Below are 13094 nucleotides of genomic sequence, written 5' to 3' on the forward strand. Positions count from 1 at the left end.
AATTGAACTTTGAAATATTTCTCCCAATAATTACGATATGAGAGTTTATTCTATATTATATTTTGATTGTGGAACCATCTACTTTTAGGTCTTCATTAATCATTTATTTATTTAATAAAAATTAAATATCTATAAAATAGACAATTCAAATTGTTAAAATACAATATAAAACAAATCCCAATAGATCATTTCAATAAAATTATTTAAATAATCCCTTAATAGAAGCCACCCACAATATACGCTGGATTGAACCAAATTAGACTCGGTCCGTTTTCAGTTTTTCACAGACAAAAGACAATCTAAGAGCTCACTCCAATTGGAGACGGTTCCTGTTCGGCACAAATCCACGACCTGTATTTATTTCTAAACCTCATACCACCAAATTTTGGATGTCAATCCATTTTCTTGGCACAATATATACCCAGATCATTTCATTTGGACCAAAAAAAGATAATTAATATTTATAATTCACTATGGGATTCATAACTTGAATGCATAAAACTACAATGTTAAAAAGTCATCCACACTTTAACTTAAAACTACAAATCTAGCACAGAATTCTGTAACAAGAAATACAGCATTCGCATATCTGCCTTCTTTCATCCCCTCAACACATAAACTAAACCCTTTTGTGCACTACAAATTTGAGAAAGAATCAAGTCGGCCTCTGCTATGCAAATGATGGTTCAAGTTCTTTTCTCCAGTTCACAAAACTATAGATGCGACCATAACAAAACATAAATGGCCTTCGCACAATGTGGCCACCAAGTGATGTAATTCGTCATTAGCACAGTCTAATACCGCATACGAACATAATGATACATAAATGGGCTTCGCACAATGTGGCCACAAGTGATTTCTCATTAGTATGGTCGATACCGCATGGGCCGCCTGAACCTTGGAACCCTCCTGCACACAAGAAAAATAAAATCAATGCATGCAGCAATATGAAGAGTTCATGCAGAGTTTTAGAAACAATGTCATCCATGTCTGAGAGTGAGCAAGAGAAACAATAATAGCGCTACAGTTTCCAGCAATGCAACTAAAGAAATAAACTAAACAAGCCGTATATTGCAGCAGCCTGGTCAATTTTTCTAATAATAGATACACATTGCTTTCTGTGTACTGTGCAGTATGTGCAAAGGACCTGCACTACGGCCTAGGAGAAACCGCCTAGTGGCCTTGATTTTTATAGTTTCTAGTTTTGGCAGTTTCAGCTTTTTCCTTCTTTTCCTTTTTAGTTTATTTTCTTTGGATGTGTGAGGCATGTGATGCACAATATAATTTATAGGTCATATAGTACCACTAAAAATGTATACACTCTCAGCAGTACATATAGGGTAGTACCCATTATCATAAAATGCAAACAGCAGCATGCGTTGACTAGTACATATCATTTCACATAAATGTTGTATTACCTGTATCCTATCAAGAATCTATAATCTACAGTCAAGCACACTACATGGTTACAAAGCCAGAATAGGCTGGAGACAAATTGTAATTTTCTAGAATTTCATGCCTCTTTGACTTGAAGGCAAACAAAGAAGAATAAAGAGATTTTAAGGCTTACCCATAACCATACGAAGGATAGAAAGGTGCAGCAGGAATGAAGGGCCTCCGAGATCGAAAAAATGGGTTAGGACGCCTTCCTCGATACTGTTTCATTCCAGGAACGTTTGTCCGCTTAGCAGATACCTTTAAACATACCAAAACCAATCAATATAGTTCAAATGATTACAGAGAATTATCTATATAAAAATAACCAAGTACCTTCAATTGACGACCGTGCAATTCTGATTCATTTAACAGGAGAGCATTCTGAACAGCATCAATTTCAACAAACTCAACGTAAGCGAATCCTTTTGGTTGACCAAACTTGTCTGTCAAAATCGTAACTCTGTTCACGGTTCCACAAGATTGAAAATGCTGCTGGACTTCCTCAGGAGTACATGCATAGTCGACCTGAAGTAAAACCAAAGAAAGTGCTCACACTTGGTCTTAATGCTTCCAGAAGGCATTGCAAATATCAAGCATCATAACAATTTAAAAAGAATTTTGGAGCTAGTGCAGATGAACCTAACCAAAATACAAAGGAAAGCAAACTAATTTTAAACTGCAACTTATAAACTAATAGATTTCAACAAATTAAAGTGTTGCGGTAGATTGTTTATATTGCATTGAATTATACATTATTAAATACTGAGTATTATTTAAAAATTATGAGTCAATTGACCAGTCTACATCTTCACCAGAAATTATCTAAACTAGATTTTCTTTAAGGATTAGTATGGCCGTGGACAATAGTTGGTGACATGGAATTCAAATCTCAAACTATAACTTAATCAGGCTAAGAAACATACAATAATGTGTACACTTAAGAAAGGAAAATAAAGTCTAAAAGAAATGTAACAATCACTGAAGTAAATGCAAGAAAAAGGCAAAACACACAAACTCTCTATAGCTTATAGTCCTAGGAAACACCAAAAGCAACAAAGAAAATCTCTCCTAGGATAGCTCCTAGTACACTTTAATTGATTAATATCATAACAATGATATCTTCTAATCCTGAAAAATTGATCCTTCCTATGAATGAATTTTACGTAAGGAAGTAGATAGAGACAAAGAGCAGAGTATGCAAAAATAAATGTATTATAAAAATGTTCCAAATTAAAATGCAACAAAGAAAGGATTGTTAAGACTCACATTCCCAACATAGATGGATCGAGCATCCACCTCCTCCTTCTCAGCCTGACTCACAGTACCACCAGTAGAATCTTCTTCATTCACAACCAAAAAAAAAAAGAAAAAAAAATATTAGCCCATATTGACAGATATTCTTACTGGAAAGTAGAAACATCAAACCTTGAAGTAAAAGTTAAAATCTAGCACCATCAAGCAAGAGATATCGTGCATTATCAGGTTAACAATATGAACAGTTCAAATACTGCTGATACATATAGGGCAGCCTACTGTACGTAAGAAAGATTAATTGAAAACCAATGAACGTAAGTTTAATTTAACGGTGCTCCCGGATGGTCTGACTGACAAAGAAAAGACAAAGGGGTGCGCTATTAGATAACAATGGCAGAGAGTGGAGGTGCTAGTAAAAAAGTTCGGTCGGTTACCATATTAACGGCACATAGTTATGCAAAATCACCAATCTAGCTTATATAAAGAGGACAACATCTCCTAGTAAAACCATTCCCGACAACACACGTGCCCGTACACGGAACAAAATCTACAAAACCCCATTCCTACAAAATTAATAACCTTCCAATTCGGGCAATTTATCCATTTAATCAGTGACAACTGACAACCATGGTAGTCAGTTAAACGCGTCAAGATTCAAAATAATTACATTTTTCCTGTTCTTCACATATGGCACAAAAGGACAACAAAGTGGAGCTTGACCTAAGGGTTATTATCATTAAGTTCAAACCCACCTAATAACAGAATGCAGCCTAACCCTAGCTCAATAAATCATACAAATACATCAAAATAAATAAATAAAGGCAAGTACAACTTTTTTTGTTTATTCTGGATTGGGGAAGATACCTTGAACAGCACCCATCTCCTTCTCGACCTTGGCCTGCATGTCGCGGAGAGCACCGGCCTCTTCTTCAATCTCTTTGAGCCTCTTCTTCATGTCCTCCAGCTCCTATCGGAATGAAACCCTAAACGAATCAGCCTAAGCGCACCAAAACGAAACTGAGAAGGCAGATTTGGAAGGATAGAGATTAAGTGTACCTTGGAGTTAGGGTCGTCGTGGTACTCTTGGTCCTCGTCGACCCTGGACGACATGTCGACATCTTCTCCGTCGTCGTTGGGGATCTCTCCGCCGTAAACCTCGTGCTCTTGTTGCTCATCCATCCCTCTATTCCTCCCTCTGTGTCTCTCTCTTTGAGTGTGTGTGATTCGGGGAGGTGTGTCTGGTTTTTGAGGTTTTTGTTTGGGGATATATATTTGGGATCGGGCGGTCGGGGTGAGGGGTTGGGGTTGGGGAAGAATGCTGGTCCAAATTTGCAATTTTACGAATCGGTAGGGGTACTTTCGGATTTTACCTTATTTTCCCCTTTGTCTTGAGGTGTTTCTATTACCCTTTTGGTCCCAATATTTTCATGAAATTTTCACTTTGTTCTTGTATTTTTGTTTTTGACGATTTTGGTCTTATACTTTCTATATAATAGTAATTAAGTTCAAATAATTAACAATGTTTAAATTGTTGTCGAAAAATTCGACGTTGAAGCACGTGCTTCGTACATAAGTTTCATTTCGAATATTTTAATTCACCTAAATGCCTATTTAAGACCCTACTTGTCATTTAACATATTCAATATAACGTTGAAACTTCTTATTTTTCCTTATTAATTGTATATAAGGGCGGATATGAGCTTATATAGGCATCCAAGTAGAAAAAAATGTCTAAAATAAGTATTTTCACGAAATTTTCACTTTGATTGTGTATTTTTGTTTTTGATGATTTTGGTCATATACTTTCTATATAATAATAATTAAGTTCAAATAGTTAATAATGTTTAAATTGTTGATGGAAAATTCGACGTTGAAGCACGTGCTTCGTACATTAGTAATAAGTATCATTTCGAATATTTTAGTTCACCTAGATACCTATTTAAGACCCAACTTATCATTTAACATATTTAATATGACGTTGAAACTTGAAACTTCTTTTTTTTTTTTACTAATTATGTATAAGGGTAGATATGAGCTTATATAGGCATCCAAGTAAAAAAAAAAAAATGTCTAAAATGTCACTTACGTGCATTGCACGTCAAAATTTTTATCATCAATTTAAATAACATGACTAAAGCAAAAGTTTGATGATAACATGATTAACATTGATGACTAAAGTATTAGTCATCAAACTTAGTCCTGTACTTTAGTCATCAAACTAAAATTGTTAAAATTTAAATAACATGACTAAAGTAAAAGTTTCACAAAAATACAGAGATAAAAAATGTCATTTGGCCAACAAAAGAATTTTGTATTGCTCACAAGGTCATTCATAATACTCTTGTACTAACACGTTTAACTATGAACTTCTAAACAAGTGTATTAGTGCAAGTATGATTGCACTTGACACTTTATACCCCTTGTCAAATTTTTATAACTTTTGGAAAACTTCAAAAATTTTAAAAAGTTGAAACCCACTACCACTAATGTATGTGGTCATGACAACTTGCGAGACTGGGTTAGTTTCTAGTTTAGAAGAAAAAAAAAATTTGTGTAAACACGTGATGCATCAGTGTCGTATTATAACTTTACTCAAATAATAACATATGTGTGACGATAATAACACATAAAAAAAATATTGGACCATTGGTAGTCACTTAGTTGGCGTGTTTTTTTTGGTTTCTTTGTTAATGGGGGTTCGAAGCCCAACAACAAAAACAAACAAACTACCAACCATCTTGGGCTCAAAAAGCCCAACCTATCCTCCTCAAGAAACTTCAAGACACAACCTGGAGACATTATTAACTCATGGAAGCCCAACTCAAGAGAATGGCCCAGATGAGCAATGCATTCTCTGTAAACATAGTTAACACCTGCACTTGCATTCAGCACGTAGACCATGATGAGGGTGTGTTTCTTGTATAAACCTTAAAAAAGTAACTTAACCAAGTAAAAACCTTTAACCAAATTGATGAAGTGATCCTAAGAACACTAGTCAACAGGAACAAAATCTTTGTTAGTGGCCAAGCATTGACATTTTTTTTGAGGTGGGGCATTCAATTTGGTTGATGTTGGCATGTTGCCACTCGAATCATCATTAGCATAAAGTGAAGCACTGTTTATATTGAAGATGCTTTCTATTACATTAAACAAAAAAATAACAAAAGCAAACGCCAAAATTCAGTAATCACTCCTCTTTCCAAAAATGGCAACTGGGAAGCAATCTGTTTGAGGCAAGAAAGAAAGAATTCATTATTATATTTCATGTCCACTTAAAAGCCTTAATTTGCATCATCATGACCAAAAATCAGCAGTGAAAGCATAATAACCTCACATCCTAATATTCTCTCAAATGTCTCAAATCCATTTTAAAATTTTGAAGAGTCAAGACCAAATTGATCAAGTTGTGTGATCAATGTGGCAGATCGACCTTCATGAGCTTTCCTTTTTTTCCTCAGAGAATATATTCCACCATGTCACACCCAAATAGTGTACAAACACACTAATGACACAATAAGCAGAAATCATGCAAATATTTCCTTTTTTTTTGTTCTTCCTTTTTCAGGCTATAAAAAGAGACCCATGACCCTTCAAAATGTAAGACTTGCATCCACCATTGTAGGCTTGAATGGAGAGAGGAAGAGAGGCATAGCATGAGAGCAAGAGCCTTGTTTGGTAGCCAAGGATGACTTGCCTGCTCCACCAGACAGACTTCTATGGTGAAGACCTCCCTGTTTGGCCAGGCAGGTCATCTGGGCTAAACTGACAGGCTCTTCTTTCTCATGCTAGGCCTTCTCTTCTTCATTGCTTGATCGACCAAGCTCCAGCGAAACTGGGAAAATCAGGGTTCTAGGCTTGCACCAGTTGCATTGGCCCTGGACTCAAGAAACCATTAATTTTTTGGGCTCAACTGGAACGGTAGGTGGGTTTCCTTTTTAGGCCCAACTCGGCCCATGTTTTTTCAAAATCGTCCCCACAATGGCAACGGTTCTATTTCCCCCGCATATAAATCTATTTGGCGGGAGATGCCTCAGTTGAACGCCTGCATGCCCTTGTTGTAGTTAAAGATTTTCTTTCTTCTTCTTCTTCTTCTTCTTCTTTATTTCCAAGTAAAGAAAGAGAAGGAATTAAAGAAAGGAAATAAAGAATAATTGTTTTTTTTCTTATTATTTACGATAGAAATCAGCGAGCAACCAATTTATCAAACATGTGGGAACTTCAATCGGATTGGTACTCCCCAACTCGCCTCCACAGCAGCCCCATTACCCAGTACGACTTTCCGGTACAAATGCATTACTCTTTTTATCATTCTTTTGTGATTTCTTTTTTCTTTTTCTTTTTTATTTTTTGGAATTTGATTACTGATTTGCTGTTCTTTGAATTTTGGGTATGTGTATCTGCAAATTCAGGGAGATCGGTTTATACCCAATAGGAGTTTGATGGATCTTGATCAAGCCCGCAGTTTATTGACAAACAGGACAGTACCAAGCCGAAATTCAAGTTTCAATGTATGAATTTACATTGCTTTAATCGGTTTTAGTTTGTTTGTGCATACATTCATTTGAGTTTTAGTTTTTTATCCTAGTCCATTTGACTTTTGCTAAAATTGAAGAATTGGGTATGTTAAAGTTGTAGAGGAGCAGTGTAGTTCTTACATTTTCTTGCTTGTGCTGCAAACAATTCTTGAATTTCTTGGCTGCTGCAAATGGATATCCCAGTTCTTGGGTCTTCTCTCAGTTCATTGATTTTTCCTTTTTGTGACAGGACTTATACAGACAGAAGTTGGAGGACAAACTGACTTTGGATTCGGATGGGAATCCGTTTCGAATGTTGGTTTTCAGGGGGAGTCCAAAATCAAAGAGAAAGTCGAGTCTTTGTGTTGATGAGATGCGACGGGGTGAGGCAGAGGAATTGGATAATTATATCAAACATCATCAGCTTCGAAGTTTGCCCAAGGTACTGGTGCATCTCAATTTTTTTCTTCCCCTTTCCTTTTGATAAGAAAAGTATTAATTTTGAACCTCTTCTACTGCTTTGAATCATTTGTCATTTACAGTTTAGTGATCAAAATATGTTCATAGGTCTGCTGGGGTTTACTTGACCCTATGAACTTTACAAAGGGAAATAGATAACTGAATTAGGCACTAGTTTGAGACAAATATGATAGTATTGTTTGCTTCATGCATAGTTTTAGATTCTATTTTTGGACTGTAAAAGTGAGATTTTTGTTTTGCTCTCTCTGATAACTTTGACCTAAGTGTTCATATGCTGCAGGGGGAAGCTAGGATTCTGGATGCACCAAACATAAAAAATGACTTTTACATGAACATCATGGATTGGGGGAAGAACAATGTTCTTGCAGTTGCTCTGGGCAAGGATTTATACCTCTGGAACTCTCGAGATGTACATAAGCTGTTGCATGTTGATGATCATTATGATTATCCCACAAGTGTAGCCTGGTCTGAAGATGCCAAAATTTTGGCAGTTGGATATAAGCGCTCCAAACTCCAACTTTGGGATGCTGAGACTAACAAGCTTGTAAAGCTCTCTCAACCACACCCTCTCATGCTTTTTAAGTTTATTCATTGTCTTTAGACATTTAGTGAAATTGAAACCATTGTTCATCTTTTTGATACACAGATTAGAAACCTAGAAAACCATACTGCCAGGATAGCAACCATTGCATGGCATGGCCACATTTTAACATCAGGCAGCCGAGATAGGTCCATCATCAACCATGATGGTACTTCAAGACTGTTATATAACCTTCTCTTCTGATTCTAAATCATTGGTTGAATGGAATAATTCACTATGTCTTGTTTTGATGTTTTCTTTGACAGTCAGAGCAGGAAACAATGCGACTTCCCGTTTACAGGCACACTCTGAAGAAGTCTGTGGGTTGAAATGGTCAGGAAGAGGCAATGTATTGGCAAGTGGTGGCAATGAAAACCTTTTGTACATATGGGACTCTTCCAAAATGAACTCATCAACATTCTTGTATCGATTTAAAGACCATTGCGCTGCAGTCAAAGCCCTTGCATGGTGTCCATATCAGTCTGATGTGCTTGCTTCTGGAGGAGGCACAAAAGATGGGTCTATTAAGATATGGAACACACAAAAGGGGACCTGTATTAACAGCATTGATACCAAAGCTCAGGCAAGTTATACAATTGAGATCTCCATATTATAAGTTTTTTATGGGTTTTTATGATATGCTAATCAATTAACTAATAGTGTTAACCATTAAGAAGAACTACACCTATATATTTCTCATTACCTGCAATAACTTCGACTTCGTTTTCCAGGTTTGTGGACTGGAGTGGAACAAGCATCACAAGGAGATACTGAGTGGTCATGGCTTTGGTTCTAGCGAGCTCATCAAGAATCAGCTATGCCTCTGGAGGTATCCTTCCATGGATAAAGTGGGAAACTTGAAGCGCCACAACTCCAGAGTCCTCCACCTTTCCCAGGTATGACAACCCATTTCAAATCTTTTGGGTCCTTTTGATTCTCCCATAGAGTCTATGACTCCCATTGATCTTTATAAGCATCTGATGAGGGACTTGTGCATTTGGTGTTATATAAACATAACAAAGTAAGTTAGGTAACATATATATACATTCGAAAGCTCTAACTTGGTTTCTTTTCATTGATTTTGTGGCAGAGTCCTGATGGGTTAACTGTGGTATCGGCTGTGGGAGATGGGACTCTTCGTTTTTGGGAGATCTTTGGACCACCTGGCCCTAATAATTTAAGACTTTCAGCTCTGGACAGCCTTTTGTCTCTTAAGACTTCTCCCATAAGATGATGGGATGTAAAATTTGATGTCGCTTTTATATTAAAGAAACTACATACATGTACATGAGCAACTCCAAGTAGAAAACCATAGAAAATACATGTTTCCTGATCATCTACTTTTATAGCACACCAGAGATTCCATAATACACAAGACAACCCAATCATGGATACAACAAAAATTTGGTACATGCGGCCTAAACTTAAAATGACTTCTGTAACACTGCAACCAACACAAAATTGTTTCCAGTTTGTCTTCACTGAAAATAAACTGAATCACTCAGTCTCCAAGTCATCACTCTTGTTGTCCACATAAATCTCTTCAACTTCACCATCTGCTGTCTTCTCGTCTTCCTCTCTTTTCTTCCTTTCTTCTTCCTCCTCTCTTTCAGTAGCTCGTGCCTTTGCAATTTCAAGTCTGGAACTGACTGCTTCCCATGATACAAGTTTCTCCAAAAAGGTTGATATGTAATCAACTCGGCGGTTCTGGGGGAAGAACCAAAGATGCAGTTGTTAGATGTACTGGTAATAAACACAATGCACATAAGAGGGACAATGTTTAGTGAACAAAGACTAACCTGAAAATCGAGGTAGTAAGCATGCTGTTGAAACAAAACAAGTTTCCACAGTGATTTTAGCAATCAGTTAGTAATGGACTAATGGTTTTTCTCTAAAGAATACAATATAACTATTTTTTCGGTTAAATATGAAGAAAACTATTTTTAAACAGGAAGAAATTCAATAACTGTCAATACCTCCCAAACATCGATGGTAAGGAGTGGCTGCATGAAATCAAGAAGAAAAGTCATTACACACAAGAAAGAAAAACCTTGATATGAATACAATGTTTTCCTATGAAGTAACACATCTATACATGAAAAATGAGTTAGGAAAAATTTAATCAGTCACAATACTCACAGAATAATCCCAAATAAGGGGGTTTACAGCATTAGGACTCTTCACCACTACAAGCTTCTTGTCTTCATCCGATGGATTAGGATTTACTGCATTCCCAACATCAAGTATATTTGCCTTATCTGGAGAACACAAAACAACAGATATATTATTGTACGCCAAATTCAGTGTGACATCAGAATTTGGAATCTTAAAGACAAAGAATAAGAAATGCCAAATAGGAAGGCAATCCCTCACATGCAAGCCAAGCCCAACCAGAACCAAACTGTGTAGCTGCAGCCGACCTCAAGTCTTCAACAAATCTCTCAAAAGAACCAAAATCTCTATTTATTAGTTCTAGAAGTTCCCCGGATGGCCTTCCTCCACCACCTGGTTTCATGGATTCCCAGAAGAAGTCATGGTTCCAGATCTACAAACAGGTAAAAAAGCAATAAGTAGTTAACTTCAGAATGACTGCTTGTTTGCGACCACACAGAAAGGCTGGGGGATACAGATATAGTCAACTGGTGTAAAGATACTGATGCATAAGCATAACTAAACATTATATGCCTGAAACAAATCCTCATTCGTCACAGACGCCACAATATAGAATTAAGTGGATTTTATCAATAGCTACTTAACATTTAACTAGCGCTATAACTTCACCAACATCGAATTTAACCTTAAATTCGACACAAATGCATGATTTCGAATTGAGATGCATTTCCCCACACACCTCAAAATATTATCAATTCATACAATTCAAATTCATGATGAAAGTCGTCTCACGGATAGCATACCTGTGCTGCATTGTTGAAAGGTGGAAGCAGATCCCCCTTGTTGTATGTAGCAATTATGACATCTTCCAATGACAATCCATCTAGTTCAGTTTCTACTATTTGCTTGTTTATGTTATCCACATAACCCCTGTGGTGCTTACCCCAGTGATATTCCAGGGTCTCCTTGCTCATATGCGGCTCCAGAGCATCCTGCTCAAAATTACACATCAAAGAAAAGTGTAACGATTTAAACAATAATACAATATTGGCTCAACATTGTCATATTAGTTGAACACGCATTTTACTGCCCATTTTCATCCAAACTGAGTTTCATTCAGTATGGTCTATAAAAGATCAAAGATGGAAACTTTAGTGAAATGCTTGCCATGAAACTTAACCTGAGCTAAACCCACCATAAACTAGTAATTATCTACTTAAAAATCAAAGTCAGCTTCAATTTATATACAAAGAGAACTCAAATGTTACCAGTGGATAAGGAGGAGGCTTTAGCTCAAATATTGCACTAATATGAGCTGGACCGGCTTTCCTTTTGCATTGTCTCTGCTTTGACAAATTAAAATTCCAAATTAAATCCATCATGTATGCAACCAATTCCAAATTTCAAATCATTTCTTCCATATTCCCAGAAAGCAAACGAAGCCCATTTATACGTGTATAAAAAAAAAATTCAAATTGCTGAGCAAGGGAACCTCTTTCTTTGCCCATTGCAAGCTACGAGATGATGGTCCCAGACTTCCACGAAGTCCTGTAAATTTAGATTAACGATTAAAGGAGAAACCCATTAACACAGAGAGAGAGAGAGAGAGAGAGAGAGAGAGGGAGAGAGAGAGAGAGAGGGAGGGGAGGGGAGGGGAGGGGGCATAATGACCTTGCCATGATTGACCCAGTGCGCAGGTTAACGAATTGGGCGTAGCTAGAGGTGTTGTTGCTCCTACTGGTACTAGTACTACTACTGAGGCTACCATGTCTAAAAACTTTTTAGAACTTCGGATAAAGCTTAACGGAGGATGAGATTTTAGATTTATTGACTTTTGGAGGGCCTCCAGGGAAATATATCAACTTTGTTGTTGCGTGCGTCTGTATGCCGACATGGTGTCGCTAAATTAGGTAATGGTACTGCCACTGGTACTGCTACTGGTCCTATATTGTATTGCTTTGTACTACAGACAGTTTCGATTTAATGTGACATTGCAACTTTGGATAAAAAGTTGTTAGTCTTAAGTTTTAAACTTATAAAGTTCATAGAACATACTGATTTATATATAAATACATTCAAATAAAAGTAAGAAATAAAAAAAAAATTGAACTATTATGTAGTTGTCAATCATGACCAACATATATGAATATCTTATATTTTCCATGAAAAATGCGTAAAAAATCATTTTTATAATATGAATTCTATGAACCAATCGGACTTAAAAGTTATGAACATAGTCTATGCTACTTGTTCATAAGAAAAAATATGTACATAGCACAAAAAAAAAACATATATGATAAAATACATAAATACGCACTAAATATAAATATAATAAAAATGAACAAAAATAAATTATTCATTGAAAGAAAGCTAAATTTTGTTTTAGACAATAAAAGACAAAAAAAAAAAAAGGACAAATTACAAGTATACCTCATATTGCAAGTTGGTATTTCCGGTTTAAATTTCAATTTTTGTAACCTCAATTTCTTTTTTTTTGGAAAATACATAATGTGATAATGTGTTAGGGGTGATTTTAATTTATTAAAAATAATCACGCGGACATATAAATAATAAAATATCTTTAAAATAAAAATAAATTATAAACAAAACAAATACCCACCACCAACCTTGTGCAGATCGGTGATTTCCCAACAAATCCCAATAAAAAAATTGTTTCTTCTACTAGTCTCTCACCATCTTCATCTTTGACTTAGCAA

General features: G+C 36.1%; 3 protein-coding genes across 5 annotated transcripts; 1 reads left to right on the forward strand and 2 right to left on the reverse strand.

Moving 5' to 3' along the window:
- Positions 1-429: 429 nt before the first annotated feature.
- On the reverse strand, positions 430-3972 carry PABN1 (polyadenylate-binding protein 1). 2 transcript variants are annotated; one of them, XM_086235289.1, is made up of 6 exons: positions 3748-3972; positions 3556-3658; positions 2704-2774; positions 1771-1962; positions 1571-1695; positions 430-909 (listed from the first exon to the last, which is right to left on the reverse strand). In XM_086235289.1, exons 1-6 carry the CDS (start codon positions 3868-3870, stop codon positions 864-866), a joined length of 660 nt encoding a protein of 219 aa, XP_086091415.1. In that variant the 5' UTR covers positions 3871-3972; the 3' UTR covers positions 430-863. The 2 variants fall into 2 exon arrangements, with proteins under 2 accessions (XP_086091415.1, XP_086091414.1); XM_086235288.1 differs by having other exon boundaries at positions 2704-2777.
- A 2926-nt stretch (positions 3973-6898) lies between these two features.
- On the forward strand, positions 6899-9499 carry LOC147289673 (cell division cycle 20.5, cofactor of APC complex-like). Its single transcript, XM_086237124.1, has 8 exons — positions 6899-6973; positions 7101-7199; positions 7456-7647; positions 7966-8229; positions 8332-8434; positions 8532-8848; positions 8997-9161; positions 9356-9499. Exons 1-8 carry the CDS (start codon positions 6899-6901, stop codon positions 9497-9499), a joined length of 1359 nt encoding a protein of 452 aa, XP_086093250.1.
- Positions 9500-9501: 2 nt separating this feature from the next.
- Positions 9502-12233, reverse strand: FSD2 (Fe superoxide dismutase 2). Of its 2 annotated transcripts, none has more exons than XM_086237126.1 (9): positions 12049-12233; positions 11870-11925; positions 11646-11723; positions 11181-11369; positions 10639-10810; positions 10405-10523; positions 10242-10268; positions 10065-10088; positions 9502-9972 (listed from the first exon to the last, which is right to left on the reverse strand). In XM_086237126.1, the coding sequence occupies exons 1-9, from the start codon at positions 12143-12145 to the stop codon at positions 9763-9765; spliced, it is 972 nt and encodes a 323-aa protein (XP_086093252.1). In that variant the 5' UTR covers positions 12146-12233; the 3' UTR covers positions 9502-9762. The 2 variants fall into 2 exon arrangements, with proteins under 2 accessions (XP_086093252.1, XP_086093253.1); XM_086237127.1 differs by having other exon boundaries at positions 11646-11720; positions 12049-12232.
- Positions 12234-13094: the final 861 nt, after the last annotated feature.

The sequence above is a fragment of the Dryas octopetala genome, chromosome 3, assembly GCF_963921425.1.
Source record: "Dryas octopetala chromosome 3, drDryOcto1.1, whole genome shotgun sequence".
NCBI lineage: Eukaryota > Viridiplantae > Streptophyta > Magnoliopsida > Rosales > Rosaceae > Dryas > Dryas octopetala.